This window comes from Hyposmocoma kahamanoa, unplaced genomic scaffold (genome assembly GCF_003589595.1).
Source record: "Hyposmocoma kahamanoa isolate Upper Pololo Valley unplaced genomic scaffold, ASM358959v1 225, whole genome shotgun sequence".
NCBI classification, from domain to species: domain Eukaryota; kingdom Metazoa; phylum Arthropoda; class Insecta; order Lepidoptera; family Cosmopterigidae; genus Hyposmocoma; species Hyposmocoma kahamanoa.
In genome coordinates this window covers 283,675-307,667 of record NW_020653744.1, presented here as the reverse complement: position 1 = coordinate 307,667, position 23,993 = coordinate 283,675, and the positions used below count along the sequence as shown (strand labels likewise).

General features: G+C 35.3%; 1 protein-coding gene across 1 annotated transcript in view; it reads left to right on the top strand.

The window, feature by feature from the left end:
* The first annotated feature begins 4,830 nt into the window (after positions 1-4,830).
* LOC113228302 overlaps positions 4,831-23,993 on the top strand; it is a 43,226-nt gene continuing 24,063 nt past the window's right edge. Inside the window, exon 1 of the mRNA XM_026461562.1 lies at positions 4,831-4,921. Coding sequence (XP_026317347.1) covers positions 4,831-4,921 — 91 coding nt within the window. The remainder of the gene's footprint in view (positions 4,922-23,993) is intronic.

Here is a 23,993-nt window from a genome sequence, read left to right as displayed (position 1 = left end):
TGAACAACGTTGACCTTATGAGCTATCCCGCGTACAGTCCCGACGTGGCACCTTGTGACTTTTATTTATTTCCAAAAATTAATAACCAGTTACGCGGTCAACGATTTTCATCACCTGTTTCAAAGATTGTCACGGAGGAGTGGCATAAATGTTTTCAAAATTGGTTCATTCGTATGAAAAAGTGCATTAACGCTAACGGAGAATATTTTGAGAAACGATAAGTTCATTTTTGACCATTTCTAGTATTTTTTTCTTATTCATACCGGAAACTTATAGTGCGCCTCACGTACCATAAGCAGGCTTTGATACAGGAGCTTAATACAGATTGGGTGAACGCATGTCGACAAATTGGTTTGAACCCGTATTCATGTCCATACAGGCGGCGGTAGCTGTATCCTATGAGGTGGGCCATCAGGCTGTTGGTTTGCATCATTATTAACTCATTATACGTCCATCTACTACGCATGGAACTCCTTTAATGAGAAGATTTAGCTCATTCACGTTTTATAAGGTCCAAATCAATACATAATTTTTTTTAATCAATCGACATTTTTTTGTGTGTGTCATTGTAGTGCTTTTACAGGATTCCTATTCTGCAATACTGTCATGTATTTTTAACCGACTTTAAAAACGAATAAGTTCTCAAGCGGACTGTATTTTTCAGTCTAGTAGTAGCGACAAGTCTAGTCTAGGTCTTTCAAGTAATTTTAAAATATAGTTTTTAGTTTATATTTTCATCATCGGTTGTTTTTTCTTTTATAAATACGAACAAGTTATGCGACGGATGGTAAGCTATACGCCTGTTGCCTATTTCTACCGCCAAGCAGTAATATCAGTATTACTGTGTTCCGGTTTTGAAGGGTAAGGGTGCTGGTGAAATTACAGTCACATGGGACTTGTCAACTTATGTCTCTGGGTGACGGGCACAGTGGCAGTATCACCCCGACCTTTGCGATTTAAAACTCTAAGTGACACTGCAACTGCTATAGACAGGCGTGTCGCTTATCACGCTCGATCTGTCACTTATTACAAAAAGAAATCCTTTCCATTCGACAGGTCTGAAACTTTTCTTAAAATGCAAGCTAAAATCTTAGAATAATAACACATAGAATGATAGTTTCATATCAAACGAACTGTCACAAGTGAGGCAAAAATCAAATTCATGTAGGTAGTTTTAGTAGTAGGTTAATTTTCGGTTTTAGCGAATATTTATATAAAAATACAAGTTGAAACGCGTTATTTCCTTGTGGAATGTGATGTTAGTATCTATTTTATGTTTGTCTGACGTATTTTTACACTCATTTACCGCACATTTCGCCATTTTTAGCTAAAATTCTTGATCTGTTCGCGGTGCAAGTTGACCTTGAGCACCGAAGACCCGACCGCTCGTGTAGGCCCTTTTGGCGCGTTTCAATTTGCCTCACTTAGCGTGTGCGGGCTAGGTTTCTACGCGTTATTATTCTAAAGGCTAAAATGTTATTTTTAAAATGACCACAGACTTGTAACATATTCGAAGAAAAAAGTTTTGTTTTTTTTTTAAAATTTTTACGTAACTAAAGAAATGTAAACAAACTATAAAAAAGGTTGTTTATAGAACATTTGGTGTCTGTAACTGGATTTCTTCATACATTCCATTCAAATAACAGGTGACAACACTTCGTTCTATGGAGTTTAAGTATATTAAGATAATTTGAAATGATTTTAATAATATTTTTTGATGGATATTTTATTTTCCCGCTGTAAAATATCACCAAAAAAGTACTTCATTTTTCAGAGATTTCAAACAATAGGCTTCTAGCGAACACAATGCATCCGACTAAAGTAGAAAGTGTCATTTTTCATGCGGCAATATTTAATGGTAAATTAGTTTAAATTCAATCCGTTTGACAAACGCCAGTGCTTGTTGCCATTTCATGGGAGTATCATGTTTGTAGTTTTCGAAACTATATAGTGTTAGTAATAGTATATATTGTTTCTTTTCTTGTATTGGTTTTCATCGTTTTTAACATTGTGTTATTATCATATTGTCGCATAATTTTTATTTTAATATTTATTTATTTGAATTTGAGAAAAGGGGGGTACAATATATTTAAATAAACATAGTCCTACAAAACTGTATATACCGTTTGACTGCAGGATCGAAATGAGTCTCAATTGCCTCCGTGGCCGAACGGTTACCATGCCGGACTGCCACGCAAAGGTCCCAGGTTCGATTCCCGGGCCTGGAGAAATATTTGTATGGCCTACATTTATTTCTCTCGTGAGTTTGGGTGTAATTTGTGGTTGTCTATATGTGTGTCCATGGCACCCGCGACACAGGGTTTCCCTAGTGCGGGGCTATGTTGATTGTGAGCGTTATTATTATTAAAAAAAAAAAAAAAATTAAGCAAAAAGTTACAAACTGACACTAATGTTGTTAAAAATACTTAAACAATATGATTATTAACTATTCGACAATAATTTGTGAAATAATGCACTTTCAACATTTTTTTAAATTTAAATTTTTTAGTTTCATGTCTAATAACCTCTGGTAAGCTGTTTAGTATGTATGGAATACGTTTCTTTAAGGTTAGTTACTCTTGGGATTACAAATTTACCAGAGGTCATCGACCTTGTATTACAGTTGTTACCAACCGTACACAACAACGAGTCACGCACCTCTGCACTATGGTTATTGACAGCCAAGGTTTAAGCTTTTGTACATTAAAAACGGCGATGAGTGATTGCGATTGTCAATGTTTTTAAATACCTCTGCATCTGTCATTTTTGACAGCTCTTGTTTGTTTTCATTACTTAAAAGTAACCGTACTTACTTTTTTATCTTTTAGGTTGTGGATATTCCTAGGACTCGCTCGATACGTTTCGCTTTCACATTTAGCTTAACATTAACTGCATCTATGGCCGAACGGTTACCATGCCGAACTGCCAAAGGTACCAAGGTTCGATTCCCGGCCCGGGAGAATTATTTGCATGTCCTACATTTATTTCTCTGGTGAGTTTAGGAGTAGTGTGTGCTGGGGGGTGATTCACGCAATCAAACCGTTACGATATCGTAGCAATTTAGACGTTGAACTGCTTTTTCGTATTCACGTGTGACAGTGAACGTCAACGAGTCCTATTTTAAAGTCGTTCGATCCAAATGTCGTTAAAGCGTGGTATATGAATGGAACTTAAATCGACTTTAAACGACATGTCACACGTATTTTGCTAAAATTTTGACAGTTCTTTCAATAGACTTTCGACGATTAAATGTCAAATTCCACAATCCAAGATGTCGTTCATTGGTTGTTACGTTTCGATTCTACTCATATCAACGTTCTTTCAAGTGATACGTGAATTTTTGGATAGGACGTCTATCGAACTACTACGTAACTTCAACGATATTTTGATAGCTTAAACTTACGTGAATCACACTACTGGGCTACGTTGAGTGTATGCGTTATTATTATTCGTCCTCATCGTCACTTTCCATCGGGCGAGATGGAGGTCAAGATGCGCACTTATTTTTGTTAAAGAAAAACTCGTTATAAGAATATAAATAATTGATTGAACGATACTAACGATTAAGATGTCCGTTCGTTAAAAAAATGTCTTTACTTACCAAACCAAGTAAGCTATGTACATTAAATAAAAAGATATTATCGAAGTTTATGCGAAAATACACTATCTAGCCCCATCGTGGGAACACTAAATCCATCAAAGTAAAGCCTTTTGGCCTAAAAAGCGGCAAACCCTCTTTGCGTAATCGTTTGGGCAGAAACCAGGCTTTGCCGCTTAATGGAGGGGTAGTGTTCTAATGTATGTGCAATTTGATCCAGGAGTTCCTGCATATTGCACAGATTGCACATTAATCTGTAATTTGTTGATTGCTCGCTTGCACAGGTCATAGTGTCCTTCCCGAATAACCAAGAGGTTAATAGCCAGGGGTATTATAAACAAAACTTATGTAGAAAGATGTGGGACTGCTCGACACTCGGCCGAAGAATGAACTCGATCAGAACGGTTGGTATATTTATACCCTTCATAATCACCTTTATTCGGGTAATTTCGAGTTTCAACAATGGAGTGTGCCGTTTAGGTTGTCGGGTTTCTCTCAGAGAAATGTTCAAGGAGACTGGTATCATGATTGTGGCATCACAGTACAATTATTCAAATATTTTCTATGCCCGTCTAAATATACATACTTTCGTTAAGAAAGAAGATATCCATAATATTAACCTTAGAGCTTAGTCCAAACTTATAGTACCACGATTTCGTTTCACTAAGGTAAACGATTCTTTTATGGGGAACTGTATACGTTTTTACAATAAAATTCCGGAGAATATATTAAGATTACCATTTCCTAGGTTTAAAACTTACATTAAAAGTATTTTAATTGAAAAGTCATATTACAAAATTGAAGAGTATGTTTTAGATAAAGAAGTATGGAAAGACAATAAGAATCTAGATTCCACACAATTATAATTCAAAATGTACTCCACAGCATTTAAGTTTACTTGAAAAGAGCAATCATTAGAGTTTCTTGCTCGTTCTTCTCAGGGAGGTTAGCGTAGTGAACGAGCAGTTGCTTAAAAAAGTAGCTTAAAAAAACGTTTCCAAGTGTAAAAATTTTACCTATGAAATAAATGATTATTTTATATACCAGCCCGTTGCACCAAGTACCAAGTACTTTATATTTTATCTTTTGGCAAGGAGCATCAAGTGAAGGAGATCACCAGAAGAATTCAGCTTGTATGGGCCGCGTTTGGCAAGTTGGACGACATTCTTAAGTCAGCTAAAATTCCACAATGTCTGAAGACTCGTCTATATAATCAGTGTGTTCTGCCTACTATGACTTACGGTGCCGAGACATGGACGCTCACGCAGGAGGCTGTTTACTGGATGAGAGTTGCACAGAGAGCCATGAAGCGTGTCATGCTCGGTATAAAGCTTATAGACCGTGTTCCCAATGTCCAGTCCGAATTCGAACTAAGGTAAAGGACATGGGGAACCGCATCACGAAGCTAAAGTGGCGAGACAAGATGACAGATGGAGTAAGGCGATAATTGAATGGCGTCCAAGGACTGGACACAGGAACGTCAGGCGTCCAGCGGCGAGATGGGCTAATGACATCGCAGGAATTGGGGGGCGAACCTGGATGAGATTGGCACGGGATCGTGGGGAGTGGTACAGAAACTTGGAGGCATATACCCAGCAGTGGGTGAAGTCAGGCTGTATATGATGACGATCATGGAATAACGTCAAAGTTGAGAAAGATATTCGCCCAACGTCAAAGTTGTTTGTACCCGGAACAAGCGGTATTTTTGGTAAAATTAATAAATAAAATAATAACAGAATAATCACATATTAATGACCTATACAGAATTATGGTAGAAATAGGAGTAAGTTGCATTAAACAAAACAAACGTGCGATCGGCGATGTGCCGGTGTCAAATAGCGTCCTTCATCTTTCGTCTAACCCGACTTGGAGTGAACGAGTTGTATAATTTTATTTATTACGTAATTACGTCACCACACTATAAACACACACAGTAGGTATATATTTGCTATATTTAAGTACTTTTGCGATCTATAATATAACACACAGCATTAACACAACGTACAAAGAACACATACGCAATTATTTAAGCAGTTTATTTTTATTTTGCGACACACACGTCCGTCACTCATCTCAGCTCAGGGCTCATTGAAAACCAGCGCCACAGTCAATTGCGGCTGTGGCATAAGCTGATTGAAGTCCTTTTGCGTACGCCACAACCGCACACATGACAGTACAACATTTGTGGTTGTTATATTTAGTATTTTTCTGTTTTGCTCTTTGTTTGTTATTGTCTTATTTTATTTTAATTTTGTTAATTACGTCTTTTTGTTTTGTTTTGCTTGTCTAAGTGGTATCAATATTTTTTTTTGTATCTATGTGTTGTGGCGTTGCAATAAATGTCTATTCTATTCTATTCTAAATAAGTACACAATTCTAACAAAATATCAGTTGCAAATTTGGGTAAGATTGTGCCTATCTTTCGTAAAAAGAAAAGATATAACGAGTGTCGATACGGCATGATGAAATTCCAGCAAAAGTAAACCCATAAAACTTTGAGAGTCCCTGTTAAAAAGCAATCGTGCAGGTTTAGAAATGCAAATGTGTCTCCTTAAACTTGCCACGGAATTTATCAACTTCTGTTTGTTCTGAGCTTATTCAAATAGAACCGATATCCTTAAGGGGTTACAGTTGAAATTACTTTGTCGTTTACTTATTGTGAAATGATTTTTCGTCATTAATGGAAGCGCTAGGTATAACATTACTTTTATATAATCTTGATTGCTACTTAGAGTGAAGCCAGACGAGCGTAGTCTTCAGATTTCTTGTAGAGTTTTATGAGTAGCATAATTTACGCTGCATTAGGTTTAATTTAAAGGCCTATTATATATATAAATTATTCCACAAAGTCTACGAATATTGTGATCATATACGGGTGAAAGCGAATGCTACCCTCAGTGTCGAGCAGTTGGGGTTCCGCGACAATGTGAATTTTATTCATAGTACGCGTCCTAGGGCGGCAATGGTCGTCAAGTGATGGATGGCACAAACTCCGGGAGGCCTATACTCAGCAGTGGGTGAAATCAGGCTGTGGATGATCATGGTATGGTGAAAGTACCAACTCAACACCTGTCGACCTTCATAAAGGTCACCCATGTTGCGTTACACATCGCAGCTAATCATATTTATTCATAAGCACATTTACAATTAAAGGTTAACAGTTTCGGAAATGTGGAATCTAGTGCTAATGAAATGTTGATTATTTTAAATTAAAAAATCAATTAACTAATAAAATTCCTTCATCAGTGCGTAAGTATATATTTATATAGATAAAATTCTACTTATTTCAAAAGACACACGATATATATAGTATAAATATCACAGTTAGTGGAAACTATTTATATACATGTATATGCATATTTTTTCTAGTGGATATGCATCCACTTTGGCTCACATCCGCGCATTGGCTTGGACGAATTCTCTACATTATATATATATATAAAAGTAAATGTATTGTCGTAAATACTCTCATAGATCGATGTGTCTATTGGAAGGGCACCTGTTTATGCATACCTCCATAATTATACTGTGCTACTGATTTAGTGTTGGCATTATTTGTGAGTGTTTACTAAAACTGTACAACTGTTCAAGTACTCTGTGGTTAACGGTGTTAGTTATAGCTATGTACAATGTGTAATCTGTAACTGTTTGTTGACCCCAATAAATTAAAAAAAAAAAGGATTTAACCTCAGCACTACATCCTGATTATCAGGTTCCACCTTCATACATATACAACCGCTGCTAACTATTATCAAACTTCACAAGAATTTTCGACTTTTAATTTGAAGGGCATGCTTAAAATTAATTCATTATTTCGATGAGCACTCGAGTATATATATTACATGTAAAAGAACTCTAAATACCGGATACGAAAGCCACTGGAACAGTTTTCAACTTTGTAGTGAAATACGTTATTTTATAAACAACCTACACACATAAGACTACGCACAATATTATATTACATATTTACCCTTAGGAATATAAACAAAAAGAAAAGAAAAAATCTTGTAATAAGAAGAAAAAAAAAAACTTACAACAATGAAAATTAAATTTAATGCACAGCTTAAGTATAATTTTTAGAATTGATACAATGGTATCATGATACTTAGAATAATAACGCATAGAAACCTAGTCCGCACACGCTAAGTGAGGCAAATTGAAGCACTCCCAATGGGCGCTACACGAGCGGGCGGGCCTTCAGCGCTCAAGATCAACTTGCACCGCGAACAGCTCCAGAATTTTAGCTAAAAATGACGAAATGTGCGGTAAATGAGTGTAAAAATACGTCAGACAAACATAAAATAGATACTGACATAACATTCCACAAGGAAGTAACGCGTTTCAACTTGCATTTTTATACTATAAATATTCACTATAACCTAAAATTAACCTACTACTAAAACTAGCCTACATGAATTTGATTTTTGCCTCACTTGTGACAGTTCCTTTGATATGAAACTATCATTCTATGCGTTATTATTCTAAGATTGGATATATATCTATACTTTTAAACAGATTAAAATGATAAATGTACTTAACTAATTTGATATAATTATTAATACAAAGATCCAACACGCAGAAAAAAATTTCTTCGATCCGGCCGGATTCGTACCGAAGTCTTCTAGCATACCATACCCGACGCTATATCAAATATTTTTTTCTGAGTTTTCGATCTTTATATTCATAACTGTAACAAACTAGTAGAGTAATTTAACATAAAAAAGAAATTGAATATCAATTCAATAAAAATTTAAAATACAGTGAATAGCGACATCTCTAGTCGGGGCTGGAAGCTGTGAAGATATCTAACTGGGTGACGAAATATTTTCATAGATTTCTCATAGTTGTCTCGTAGTTGTTGGAAAACCAAATACAAAAACACGACAACAAGCACATAGAAAAATTCGTGAGGTCTGCGGGTTCGTCCCGTGGATTAATTGGTATAGCGTCTGCCACGGTGTGCTAGAAGACGTCGGTTCGAATCCGGCCGGATTGAAGGATTTTTTTCTGAGTGTTCGTCGTTGTATTAATAATTCTAACAAACTACTGGAGTAATTTGACATAAAAAATAATTGAATATCAATTCAATAAAAATTTACACGGGTATTTAAGTAGGTTACACTTTTAATCTCAAGATGTGCCAAAAATTAAATTTATCGGCATTCGTGCAGTTCGTTCCTTTGACATTTCTATAGAGACATTCGGTGGAGATGGCGATGGTTTAACACTGGTTTATTTTATAAACAACCCACACACATGAAACTACCCACAATATTATATTACAAACTTCTTACACACTTTTAAACTTACAGTGACAAAGATAATGATAATCTCAGTGCAGAGTACTAAAAAAACCGACCTCAAAAGTACGTGGAATTACGTCTATTTGCTAAGTTTCATTGAAATATCCCCTAGTTCGCCACTATACAGGACTTGACGCTGGAGATAATAAAAATAGGTCCTCACTACGACACTACTCAAAGTATATTGAGAGAAAAACGCCTTGAATGGAAGAAATAGCAAAATCAACCATTAAAGTAATTGCTCCTAAATTAAAGTTAGACGCTATTTATAAAAGTGAATCTTCATGCGTGAATAGCCACCCTTAGAGGTGGATGATTTTTTTCAAAATGAAATGGGACTACTATGGAAGTACCTCCTTTTCAACAAAAAAATAATCATGAAAATCGGTTCACAAATACCGGAGTTATCGCGTAACATACACACAAAAAAGAACATACAGTCGAATTGAGTACCTCCTCCTTTTTTGAAGTCGGTTAAAAAACTTAAAATAAAGAAAGTATTTGCTACGTTATAATGCAATTACGACGTCAATTTACTTCAGCAATATTGTGATTTCTGTATGTTAAATAGCCATTGCTTACACTTACTACAATACGTGTAAATAATTAGTAAGCAGTGTTTTCTTATATAGTTATGGATGTTAGTTTATATAGTACATTATTGCAGAGGCCGGGAAGTAAGAGATTGCTGGACGAGTATGAATTACAAGCACGAGCGCCAGAGACGCCTTGTAATAATACGATTTAGTAGCATTAGAGCTCCCTGTGAAAGAGTTCGTCCAGGGCAGTACTGCCACCTTGCCTATTTCGGTAATGTAAGCATTACTGCGTTCCGGTTTCGAAAGGTAAGGGTGCTGGTGAAATTACAGGCACATGGGACTTGTCGACTTATGTCTCAGTGTTGTCACACGACTTGTTCGTCCCGTCATTTAGTATTATAAAAAAAAATCCCCGTTCCCGCCGAGGTATGTATAGAACTTTTCTCAAACAATGTGAGGAAATAATAAAAGACTAATGAGAGGAAGATGTATAGAAGAAAAAGTAAATAAATACTAATTAATATTGAACGTAGTATTTGACGTATTAGGACAATTTTTATAAGAAAATGTTACTATTGTTTTTCCAGTCACTTTAATAACCCGCTGAATTTCTGATGACGTGTTTGAATGTGTATTGTATTTTCGTTATAATAGTAAATATTTAATTTTCGTTATCGCTCTTCTCACTAACACTCATTTTCGCGACCAAATTACGTAAAAGACAAAAAAACAAAAGAATACCAGAACACTTTAAATGTTACCGCCATTTTTTTTTAAAGTAAGAGGTATTGTTATAATTATTAATACAAAGATCGAACACTCAGAAAAAACACTTAGAAAAAATTCCTTCGATCCGGTCGGATTCGAACCGACGTCTTCTTGCATACCGTGCCAGACGCTATACCAACTAAGCCACGGAACGAACCAACGGACCTCACGAATTCTTCTATGTGCTTGCGTCGTGTCTTTGTACTTGGTCTTTCAACGACTTTTTAGTCGTAGCGCCATCTATGAGAAATCTATTGCAGATTTATCACCCAGTTAGTACCTTTACAGCTACCAGTCCTGGCGAGAGATGTCGCTATTCACTGTATTAATTAAATTTTTATTGATCGAATCGAAATCGAAATTTTATGGATCGAAGGAATTTTTTCTGAGTGTTCGATCTTTGTATTAATAATTATAACAAACTAGTGGAGTAATTTCACAAAAAATAATTGAATATCAATAAATAAAAATTTAATTAGTAAGAGGTATTTTTAATTCTCGCAATTATGATCACTGGGCAGTTGGCTATAAGGTTGATTTAAAAGTTTAGAGAAGAGGACAGTAACGGATTTTCATACTTTGCAGGCCTTGGCCGGAAAAAAGTCGCATGGTCCATGAATGACAAACTTTCCGTGTTCGTTTTTTGAAAGTAATGCAAACATTTCCGAGCATGTTTATGAAAAGGTATTATGGGACGTGCTTGTATGTGAAGAGAAAAGCGACGGAAATATTTGTAGGCATGTGCCTTACAAATCCAGATTTCACATAAACTTTCTTAAAGGTAGTATATGAAACTGCCCACACTTTAGTATTATTACATTGAGTAGATGAACTAAGCTTCCTTGTCTTTTTAACCGATTTAAAAAAAGGTAGTTCCCAAGTCGGTTGTATTTTTGTGTGGTGTTTGTTACGCCATTATTCCGGTGTTTGTGAACTGATTTTGACGATTCTTTTCTTGTTGGTTCCATTTCAATTTGAAAAAAAATCCGTTAATCGTTTTCAATGACATTGACAAATAGATGTAACTCCACAAAGTTTTGAAGTTGGTTTTTTTTTATATAAAAGGTATAATTAATTGTCTAACATCATCTTTAATAAATATAATACTCTTAAAGATTTTAATGAATCCATTAAGTTCAACGTGGAAGAAAATTAAACTTGAAATCGTCTTATTGACTAAACTCCACTGCTCATACGTAAGGCAGATTCCCCTAAGAACAAGGATCAACCAAAGTCTTTTGAGGTAGTATAAACTCTTAAGAATATACATTACAGAGAAATTTAAGATGCATCAAACTTAATAGTCAATACAAGTCACTGCATATTAACAAAAATAATGTCGGCAAACAAAAATTGGAATGATAATATTTGAGATGAATTTATCTACAATGTTTGTGGAATCTTCTATAAGTATTCGAGATAATTTAAAATGATTTACGGACATGGCTGCCAATTGCCTGTCATTTTTTTTCGAAATGGCGGATCCAAATGGCTGCCCGGCAAATTTAAAAATACATGATCATGATCATGAATCCATTTATTCGTCTCACTGCTGGGCATGGGTCCCCTCTCCGAGGGTTGACGCCATAGTCCGCCACGCTGTTTTCCAAGAGTTGAAAACCTTCTTTGACGTGCAGGATACATCGTAGTATTGTCCTTTACCGAAAAGCTCATAGTAAATTTGAAATTGCCGTGATACTAAAGATCTGGCTTTTTCATTCTTAACTTCAAATATTTGTCAATGTTATATTAACTGCAAACGTTGTACAAAAGGGAACCGTGTCTGGTAGTGAAACGTATAAGACGTAAATACCTTCTACCAATAATGTTTGTAGCACTTGCTACGCAATAACCTACGCCGTAGCATTCTGCTACGAAACAAGTACTACAATGTAATTCGGTCTCTTCTTTCATTTCTTTATTCTGAAATATAAGGATAGTGCAGTGCTATTTGTAAAAGGGAACCGGAAACTTGTCACCTGTCAAAACCTACAATAAAAAAAGTGTCACGAAATCGACACCTACAATTTCCTGTCAAATAAAAAACAAACAATCTTCTCATCACAGTGACAACTCAAAGTGCTACGCTTCGTAGCTGTCTACGCCGTAGAGCCGTAGTCATTCATCAATTGTTTAGTTGTTTCATTTGTTAGCTCGCGTTGTACTTTTACTGGAGATGTTTTGTTGTTTATAAGAACAGGCGTCTAAAAAACGAAGTTTGAATATAATTTTGAAATTAATTATTGAAACCCGGTAAAGTAGATATTGTGTTTATCTATCTGTCTATTTATATTTATGAGTGTTAAATTTTTATTACAAAAAATCCTGTAAAATATAAGAACGTTACACGGGCACGTAATTGTGATAAGTTGTGTACAAAATCACACAGAACTACGCTATTTAGTAAAGCATATTACATGGCGCCAAAAATTTATAATAATTTGCCAAAGGAGATTAGATTAATCAATCACTTTAATGAATATAAAAGACAACTGTTAGCTTTTTTAATAAATAGTATTTTTTTTTTACTCATTGACAGAATTCTTTGACAATAATTATTGACATATTATTTTTGAATTTACAAAATAAAAAATACAAAGTAATGTACTTTTACAAATGAACTTGTGCAGGTACATTATAATTTAGTTACGACAAAGAACCAGGTAACACAACTCAATTGTAGCGTATATTGCGTACAGAATTTCCTACGATTCCTGCACTAGGCAAAGCCTGTCTCGCAGGTAATCGATTAAAACATTGTTACTGTTAAAGAAAAACGCCAAAGCAAGAAGAATTTTGTTTTTTTTTTTGTTTTTGTTTGTGTGGTTGTTGTTCCTATAATCCAACTATCCGGAAGCGAACGTACTATTAGTACGGCAACTGTACCTGCTTCTGACGTTAATGCGTCAACACTCAATCACTCCACCTTCTAGAAATTCTTCTGTGTCTCCCAATCGAAGACTCTTTACTAGTTCCGAACACTATGCGCTAGAACTTCTAGAACACACACACACACTGACACACACACACACACCCACACATAGTTCACAAACTTTCAAATTGTTAGTTTAGTTACTTCATACATTTAAATTTTGTTTTCTTTTTCACTATTGTATACCAGTATAACCTTAACCTTAAACTTAATTTTTAACCGACTTCATAAAAGGAGGAGGTTCTCAATTCGACAGTATGTTCTTTTTTTTTTGTATGTATGTTACGCGATAACTCCGGTGTTTGTGAACCGATTTTCATGATTCTTTTTTTGTTAGAAAGGGGGTGTTTCCATAGTGGTCCCATTTCATTTTGAAGAAAATCATCCACCTCAAAGGGTGGCTGTTCACGCATGAAGATTCATTTTTATAAATAGCGCCTAGCTTTAATTTAGGAGCAATTACTTTTAGCAATTATTTAGTTGATTTTGCTATTTCTTCCATTCAAGGCGTTTTTCTCTCGATATACTTTGAGTAGTGTCGTAGTGAGAACCTATTTTTATATTATCTCCAGTATCAAGTCCTGTATAGTGGCGAACTAGGGGATATTTCAATGAAACTTAGCAAATAGACGTAATTCCACGTACTTTTGAGGTCGGTTTTTTTAGTACTCTGTACTGAGATTATAACCTCTGCAATCATAGTAATAAGAGAAGGAGAAAGTTGTCTGTAGTGAGAGACCTGGTATCCCATATTACAAGCTTATGCTTAGTTTAGGTACCAGTCTTTTGCAAACATAATATAAACACTATTTTAGTCTATCTTACTTTTGTTCATGTTCAGTTGTTATGTTTGTGGGGAGAAATAAATACATTATTATTATTATTAATGGCACAGTCGGCCGGGGTCAGGGATTGTTATTATTATTATGTCAGTAGAACATTGTCTTATATTTTGAAACACCAGAAAATATATTTAACTTAATTTCGTAATATTTCAAATCATGAAGGTATGAGTTTTAGTTAGGCAACGGTTCTAATAGTAATCGAGGCTTTAAGCACTTCCATTGTTTTTTTTTCTTCCGTATTTGGTCCAATCGAATTGAAATTATTTTCCTTTGTTTATCCGATCTTTCTATCAGTAATAATAACAAATAAGCGGCGTATTTTTTACAAAAAATTAAATAACTATCATTGTACAGTTATGTATTCCACCTTCCCCTTTCCATCAACGGGAGACTAGGCTTGGATTCCACTCTTATGTTGTGGATATTCCAAAGATTCGCCTGGAGCGTTACGCTTCCACATTTATATGGCGAACGGCTATGGAGTGGAATTCCCTGCCTGCAGACCTGTGACCGTTATAACTTGGACTTTTTCAAGGCGAGAGTGAATAGGCATTATTTATGTGCATGCTCCATCGTCGACCTCATCGTCACTTTCCATCAGGTGAGATGGAGGTTAAATACACACTTACATTTGATTTAAAAAAATGTGTCTTTGTAGTTTTCGGAGAGTCGAGGGGCCTTCTTTATTTCAATAACGTAGAAACATAAGTTTGGGAAACGTTTGCTGTTTTATTGCGTTTAGAATTTACAATTTAAAATAGTACAAGGTATCTCAAGTGGAGCTTGTGTTCGGGTTACTGGTTGAAGAAACTGCCCTTCGCTGTCGGTGTGTGATATTTTATACCAGCCGGTAAGGGTCGGATCGCGTAGTTAAATTGACTCTGTAGAAAGTTCTAGAGTCTCGATTGTTACTAGGATGCTATTAAAATAAGGTGCAGTCCAATGTGCTTTGAATTGATGCATAAACTTTTTTTATAATATCAAGTGACGGGACAAACAAGTCATGCGCCTCATGGTAAGCTACACGCCTGTCAATAATAGTTACAGATATCTAAGCTTTAAATTGCAAAGATCTGATGCGCACAACCACTGCGCCTGTCACCCTGAGACATAAGTTGATAAGTCCCATGTGGCTGTAATTTCACCAGCACCCTTACCCTTCAAAACCGGGACACAGTAATGCTGACATTACTGCTTGGCGAAGAAATAGGTAAGGTGACATTTCTACCTTGGAGGAACTCTAAAGACGGTAGGACCAATTTTAGGAAATTAACTTATAGTTACTACATTGTTTCGGGTCTGGATGTTCTGTGAAGTGCCCCAGAGTGAATACCTGTGCTCTAGTACTAGGGAAATAACTAGTTTGAGTCTAGTAAATTATAGTATATAGTGGGGCAAGAAAAACACGGGAGAAAGAAAGACTTGAAGCCTTAACTCAGAGAGTTTAACACTATAGTCTCTTAGTCTGAAACGCGCATACCGCTGCTAGTACCGCTTGAAATGTTCTATAGGATTGAAATGTGGCTGGGAAAATAGTAGCCTCCGCAGCTTCCATGCCTCCACACATCTCGCTTAGCGAGATTAAAGTTCAAAATTCAAAAAGGTAAAGAAATAGTGGAAATAAATCCAGTTTATAAATAATATTGCCATTCCCATTCCCACGATGTAACGAGGTCACGTCGCCACACCACTCAGAGCTTTAAATCACATAGATCTGAGGGTCACTGCCACTCTATGCTTTGTGGTTTTTTTTCATTTTGCGTTACCCGTGTTGAGCGTAAGTCGCTTGACTTAATTCGACTTTTTTTGCTTGTTACGCCAAACTATGTTATCAATAATAAATTTTAATATTTATACTTTTTCAGCGATCTGAATTTCCTCGTATTCCTTAGGCCTTAACCAATCTTTTTACGTTTTTTCTTCAACAATTGCATAAAATCTTCGTAAAATAAAGTCAAATTTTCTCAAAACTGGGTTTTGTGACATACGTCCGACACGGCAGCACTGCGTCCGAGACTCTGATATACAAGTTGACAAGTCCTATATGCCTGTAATTTCACCGGCACACTTACCCTTCAAAATCGAAATAAAGTAACATTACTGCTTGGCGGCAGAAATATGCGTAGGTAAGGCAGTACTTCCCTGCACGAACTCCTACACAACTTCTACTGCTACTAAACCTATTTTCATATGGTTATATATTACGTTCCAAGATAACGTTGTCATTATCGAGGTCTGGCATGCATAAGATGTTATCTTCATATGATGTTATGGTGCAATTAAGGTTCTTTATTGTTTATGGGTCTTGGCGCCGTTGGTGGTCACTTCTGACTATAGTAAAAATAACATAAAATTATTTATTTATTATATGGACAACAAAACAGATAACAATCAAATTACATTGACACAAATTAAATATGATATAACAAAGTTCTGTACTAGATTGTAACCCTACTTATGTTGACACATCATTCTAAAGACACATCATTTACTTATTTACTTCATACTAAAGCGTCAAGGGAATGGGTTTAGATACTCTGGATCTTGGATCAAAAATGTCCCCATCGATGTTTTTCATGGATATCTCGCTGTAAAGCCGACACATTCTTACAAAGAGGCTGTAAAATGATGTATTATTCCTGTACGTCCAAGTAAAACGTTGGGTTTCGGCGGTTGCGCCTTGTAGAGAGAGCTATTTTATTTAAGATGTAAGGAGAATCAACCTAAACATGAAGAACCTTGTGCATGTATGTTAAGTGCTATTTCTTACGGCGAACGCGTAATGAGGTCACTTTCCATATTCGTTAAGTCTCTCACTACAGCCAATGAGGCTGCGGTCATAATCACATTTGTAACTAAGTATCCTAAGTGCTTTCTACGCTTTCTACACTATCCGAGTGGACTGAATAGCAAGGAGACCAGGGAAAATTGCAATATATTTTGGTGTTCATCCCATTTCTCTTCGCCCGCCGCTAACATACCCAACGCGTAGCTATATAGCCGAGAACATAATTCTCAATGTTTTACATAAATGTCCCTGCGCAATATCGGAAAGAATATTTATTATGGGATCCGTTCCGAATGTAATTGGCGACGCGCCTTGTCAGCGATTTGACAGCCCGTCCGCCATGTTGTGCGAATTGCTCAGGGAAAGGCGGGGCGACACTGATAGCGTGTTCTATTCGCTTCTAAAAATGCGGTACGTCGTGATTAAATAATAATCTCAGTACATAGTACTAAACAAACCGACCTCAAAAGTACGTGGAATTACATATAATTACCAAGTTTTATTGAAATCGGTTATCAGAAAGTGCGCAAACCTGGATTAATTCCCTAGTTGACACAGGAGATAATAATAATCGGCTCTCACTACTCAAAGTATATTGAGAGAGAATAACGCCTTGAATTGGAAAATAGCAAAATCAACCATTAAAATAATTGCTCCTTATAATAAATATTTAGGCGCTATTCATAAAAATGAATCTTCATGCGAGAACAGCCACCCTTAAAGGAGGATGATTTTCTTCAAATTAAATGGGACCACTATGGAGGTACCCTCTTTCTAACTTTTTGTAACATTCATACAAAAATGCGAACCTCTTTTTTTTTTCAAGTCAGTTAAAAACTTTGAAGCTAAAATGGCGTTTATTATGCCGCTAGAATTAATAGCAATAACTATTCTTTACAATCACAACTGTTACAATATTAAGAGAGGAATCTGTAAAAAATATTTGTTGCAGAGTTTTACACACTTAAACTTAACTATGATAATAAAATTGTATTCCGTCCAACTATTTATTTAACTTTTGACAGCTCGAATTCTAATTAATTAGCGATGTCCTAACAATCGGTTTCATTAATGAAGAAGTTTAAATCATGAATGTGAGCGGGTTCAAAAAAGAAGATATTGTCTGATTGGGATCCTAATGTTGTGTTTGACAATTTGTGTACTCAAGAATTAATAATTAATATTAACGAGCATTCACGTGATAATTCCCGTTCATATGGAGAAAAATCCGACAATTCGTTATAATAAACAATAAGAAATTATCCGCTCACGCCATGCGCTCCTTCTTCCGCAAAATGGCGGCTATTTGGTTTCGCAAATTAGAAAAGCATTCAGTTTAAATACAAGTTTGTATAAATAAAAATTATTATTCTGCATTGCTAAATAAGTACCCTCCGTACTACCAACAAAAACATCTCAAATAAAATGCAGTAATACACCGCAAATCCTGCACTTAAAAAGCACTAATGAAATTTTCGGTGTAGTTGGATAAATATGATAATATTCCGTTTGAGTAGTTCTAACGTTTACCATGAAATTACTCCTTAAAGCATAGTTTATAAACATTTATATTCAGGGTAAACATAAAAACATTACTTACGGTAAGTTTTCAATAAATAAACACCGAAATCACCAACCCAAACAATAACACACACGATTGTCGTGACGTATTTTTGAAGTTTTTTATTTTTTTTAAATGACAGACCCAGGCATTAAATACTTTATAGTTTGCTAGAGTAGTTACCGAAGTAGCAATTAATATTAGTTCTTTTGCCTGTTATAACTTCGATATCCGATAAATCGGTATAAAATCATCACCGGCACCTAGGTGTGGTATGCGTCTACGGCTGCATGTGTCGCGTGAGCGGATATTATAATTATTTATAATTTATTTCGTTTCATTATAATTTATTAGACAGGTACCAAAATTCATCAACTTGAATAATCTATGTTACATAATATGTTGACTCGGAAGATATACATTTTTGTCTATGATTTTATGTCGATAATTACGGAACTTCGAAGGCATGCGTATGTTAAATGTGAAATAAATATCGAGTTCTTAGGTTTTCGCGAGTGTTACATATAAATCGCGTGTATTTATTTTTTTCAAACAAACCAACGTTTCGGGCCTTTTACAGATCACGGTTGACTCACAGTGGTCATGGTCATCCGTGACCAAGGGACCAAAAAACAAATATATGCGATTTAAATCCAGAAAAATAGTTTTCATTTCCTATGTTAAATAAATGTTTGAACGGAGTATAATAGTGCCAGTTTGCAAATTTTCTTAAAAGCACTAATCATAGTAATTTCTTTTGAGACTCCAGTGAAATTACGTTGCAATTATGATAATATTTGTTATTCTGCTAAAATCTAGTTGCATGGCAGTTGAGTCTCAATAGAGTGTCAGTGGAATGGCCGTGATGGCATTCATTCGTTCAATTACTAATGATCAATGTTGCCTTGCTATTTCATTATCATGTAATCTAGTTACATTCAAAGTTATGTTAAAATTTGAAACCAAAGCAAAATTTGACAAGATTTATGAATAAACTACTTAAATATGTCTAATTACATGAGATATTTGGGCTTTTGTGTGGTTTATAGACAGAAAAATAACACGTGCCTGTACAATGTTATATTCGGTCGATCTTCGCTTTTTCAAATGCCACATCGCTGCAGCGACGAATTTTATTAATATTTAATTGTTCTCACTGTCAATATTTTTGTCCATTTTATTACAATACATGCGAATAATTCAATAAAGCACTTGGAAAAACATTTGATGTACTTCCCTTTGACAACCGTATCATGTACCTCATGAACTGCGAAATGGACACGGTTGGCATTTAAGATGACGTTACGTATTGTCGATTCCCCTGTTTGCCACAGAAATTGTAATGCTATCTCTTTTGGCTTAAGACGGCACGCAAGAGTTAAATAAAGACAATAACATGTTTATGTTTTCAATATCGAAATGCATCATATACATATAACGTCTGATTTATATATGTCACAAAAAAACTACCATGGAAATTACTATGCATATATTAATTTTTAACCGACTTCAAACAAGGAGGAGGTTCTCAATTCGATTGTATTGTATTTGTTTATGTTACGCGATAACTCAGGCATTTGTGAATCGATTTAAAGGATTCTTTTTTTGTTGGAAAGAGGGTGTTTTGGTAGTGGTCCCATTTAAATTTCAAGAAAATATTCTACCTCTAAGGGTGGCAAACTAGAGGATGAACCCGGTTTTTGGCGCACTTTCCGGTATCGATTTCAATAGAACGTGGCATCAAGTGACGGGACAAACAAGTCGTGCGCCTGATGGTAAGCTACACGCCTGTCCATAACAGTTGCAGTGCCACTCAGAGCTAAGATAATGTAGTCTACTAATATTATATATATTTAAATTAAAGCCTAAATTTTTTATTAAACGACATAAAAATTATAAATGCTAGTGCTGATGAAATTATAGGCGCATGAGACGACTTATGTCTCAGGGTGACGGGCGTAGTGGCAGTGCCCCTTAGATCTTTGCGATTTAAAGCTGTGCGTGGCACTGCAACTGTTATGGACAAGCGTGTAGTTTACCATCAGGTGCGCGACTTGTTCGTCCCTTCTCTTGATATTATAATAATCTCAGTGCAGAGTACTAAAAAAACCCACCTCAAAAGTATGTGGAATTACGTCTATTTGCTAAGTTTTATTGAAATATCCCCTAGTTCGCCACTACACAGGACTTGCCACTGGAGATAATAAAAATCGGTTCTCACTACTCAAAGTATATTGAGAGAAAAACGCCTTGAATTGGAGAAATAGCAAAATCAACCATTAAAATAATTGCTCCCAAATTAAAGTCAGGCGCTATTTATAAAAATGAATCTTCATGCGTGAACAGCCACCCTTAGAGGTGGATGATTTTCTTCAAAATAAAAGGGGACCACTATGGAAGTAGGGGGTACTTCCAACAAAAAAAGAATCATGAAAATCGGTTCACAAATAAGGAGTTATTGCGTAACATACGATAACGAAGTCGGTTAAAAAAGTAACTCAAAATAGTGGAAATGAAAAAACAAAATTTGATAATTCTTTTTATGCATAAGGGTTCAGTCTATTGTATTTTCATAATATACAGGTAATGTACAATAAAAGATTAAATACTAGAAAGTAAAACTAGAATTAAATGATATGAATAAAATTGGGTCCCCGCGGCGTGGTGCCCTAGATGCTGGCAGCGTTTTCCCTTTGTATGGCTATATTAATGACAGACTATAAATTTTTTGGACGCTGGTGGAAATACCTCTCGTGACGTCGGCGTGAGTAGTTACGCTGTTTAGGTTGTCCTTTTTTGTACAAGTGCCTGTTGTATAGTCAGTTATTGTTCTTTCTTATTTAGAGCTCGTGTTGGAGTTTTCTAGAACTGTTGTAAAAAACCTGGGAGTCTTATTCTCGTTCTTCATCTGACATCCGTTCAAAACAATAACAGTCAGTAATACTCGACCTAATCCCCCAACATTTTCCCATGGAATTATAATAATAATATGTTTATTTCTCCCCAATAACAAGTTTAGAAGGTAATTTAATAAATATTAACGGCATTTTTGTAGGAGCTGGTGCCTGTTGAAGGCTTAACACCTGTACTACAAGTCACCAGGGACCTACCACAACCTCTTAAAACAATATTACTTTAACCTTACATTGACTTTTCAAAGTAAGCTTATTGTAATGTTAAAACTATGATGTTGTATTGGCAGCTTTGTGACTATTCATTCACTCAGTTCGTACCATGACGCGACTTTGACATTAAAGTAATATTGTTCTTATATCACATTTAGCAATCTTAAAATAGTTACACGGATGCAATGGAAACAATATTATTTTCAGTTTCATTGTCTAAATGTTGATTTGTAATGATTAAAAGTTAAGTTGAACTTATTTATTTACATATATCTCTTCAATATTTTTTATTTAATAGCACATAGGAATTAATTTCTCGTAAAATAAAAATACACGATGTTTATTTTGTAAAATTATAACTGCGCCATCTATATACTCCTTAGCGAAACTAATAGTTGACACTAGACTATAGTTCCGAATTTACAACGTGATTATCAAGACTCAGCTTGTTTTATTTGTTTTTCTTCTTGAAAATGCGGAATAATAATTGAAAACAACGCAATTTTAATATATTTCATTATTACATACTTTTCTTTTTTGGCAGTTAAAATTCTCTGAATGTAAATAACATTAAGTACTTTAACATTATACTACGATAACACGATTTGGAACATTAAAAAAGAAAGAGATGGCATTATACAATTCATATAGCGTTATTTCTTTCCTATTTTTAGTAAGGAATAGACAATATTGAGAAATCATTCGTTCTTTCAGTCATTTTAGCAATAATACATTTCTTGGTAGACAAGTTTGTCATGGTACGAATATAAGTAACATTATATCAAGTATACTCTAAGCTTACATTGAAATAAGATTGTTTTTGGAAAGGTATGGTAGGCCCCCAGGCCCTCACCCTTGGGAATAATACACACTATATTATGGCATTACTAAGAAAATATTAAACATTGTAAGAGAAAAACAAAATATGAAAAATATAAAATTGAAGAATTTTCACACTTGTACACTATTGAATTTTAGATAGATGAATTTAATCATAAATTGTACTTTTAAACTGAAAGTAAAACTAGAAAATTTTGGAACTTGTACAGTCAACTACCTAGCTGTAGCTAGCTGGCTATACATGAGTGGTCAGGGAAAGCTGTACTATCACTAACAACCCTAGTTGCCTACCTAACAGCCTAGCCCTAACCATACGCTACGGAATATATACTTATATAAATAGTAGGGGAAGCCTGTCACCGTGCGACCTAAGGCAACAGACGGAAAGGGGGGAGGATAAGGGTGCTTTAGGAAATGGTTTTCTCAGTGCCAGTCTCACAGACTCACAAGACTGATCAGATAAGCTAACGGCTAAAGGTGTCTTGGCCGCAGTGAGAGGATGCTGTAGTCAGGAGTGCTCCGTTGTCAATAAGACAGAACTATTAGAATTTTTTTTTAAAACTATTAGAAATTTTATATTTATAGGTATAAGAATATATAGTAGTTTACGATATTCATGTATATGTATTGGTTTTATTACTTATTTATAAATATATGTTTACTTGCATTTATTTATCAATTTTTATCTATTGTTTAGTAATTCCTCATACACCGCCGTCTTTTTCCTGTGAATTATATAATTACTTCCATCCAAAGGTTGTCTGGCAGAAATCGCTTAAAGCGATAAGACCGCCCATTGTACCACCGCTTATTTTTAATTTCATTGTATTGTATTTGTTTCCTTTTTTGGTGTACAATAAAGAATTTTTGTATTGTATTGTAAAACTTAAATTTAAAATTAGTGTGTGTGTGCGTGTGGGTGTGTTTGTGTTTTTGTGTGCGCACGTGTGCGAATGTGTGCGTGTGCGCGTGTATATGCACGTGTAAATAATCCTACAGATCAGCAAAACCTTGAGCTACACTATTGGATGAAGTATAGCTTCAGTATCCTCATAATTTAACTAGTTTGCCATCTTCTTTTTACATTCATATTTATTTAAACCAAAAATGTTAAGTTCGCGATGCAACCTATTATATAGAAAACATCCCAGGAAGCAGAAGAATCCATGACTGAATGGAATTGTTTGTATGTTTTTAGACTGAGGTACAAGGACAACGGTTTTTATACTTCTTGTTTTATTAACGCGTACACACTCATATCCCCGCACAAAACAAATGACACCCAAACTCGCGAGAGAAATAAATGTAGGCCATACAAAGATTTCTCCCGGCCCGGGAATCGAACCTGGGACCTCTGCATGGCAGTGCAGCATGGTAACCGTTCGGCCACTGAGGCAGTTATCATGTTCATGAGGCTATTGGTTTTCCATGAATAAATTTCAAGGGTGCGTCCAAAGACAACATTTGAGGAGAGAGGTTTGAAGATTCAGCGAATTAATATGGATCGGTAACTTTTTTATTCTCAAATGGAAGAGTCATGGAACAATGGCGAAATTATTGTTAAAAGAGTTCTTTAGCGTCTTAAAATCTCCTAATTATAAGTTAGAATAAAATAAATTCATTAACTATTTTTCCGGATTTAAATCGCGTATATTTGTTTTTTCAAACAAACCGACGTTTCGGGCCCTTTACAG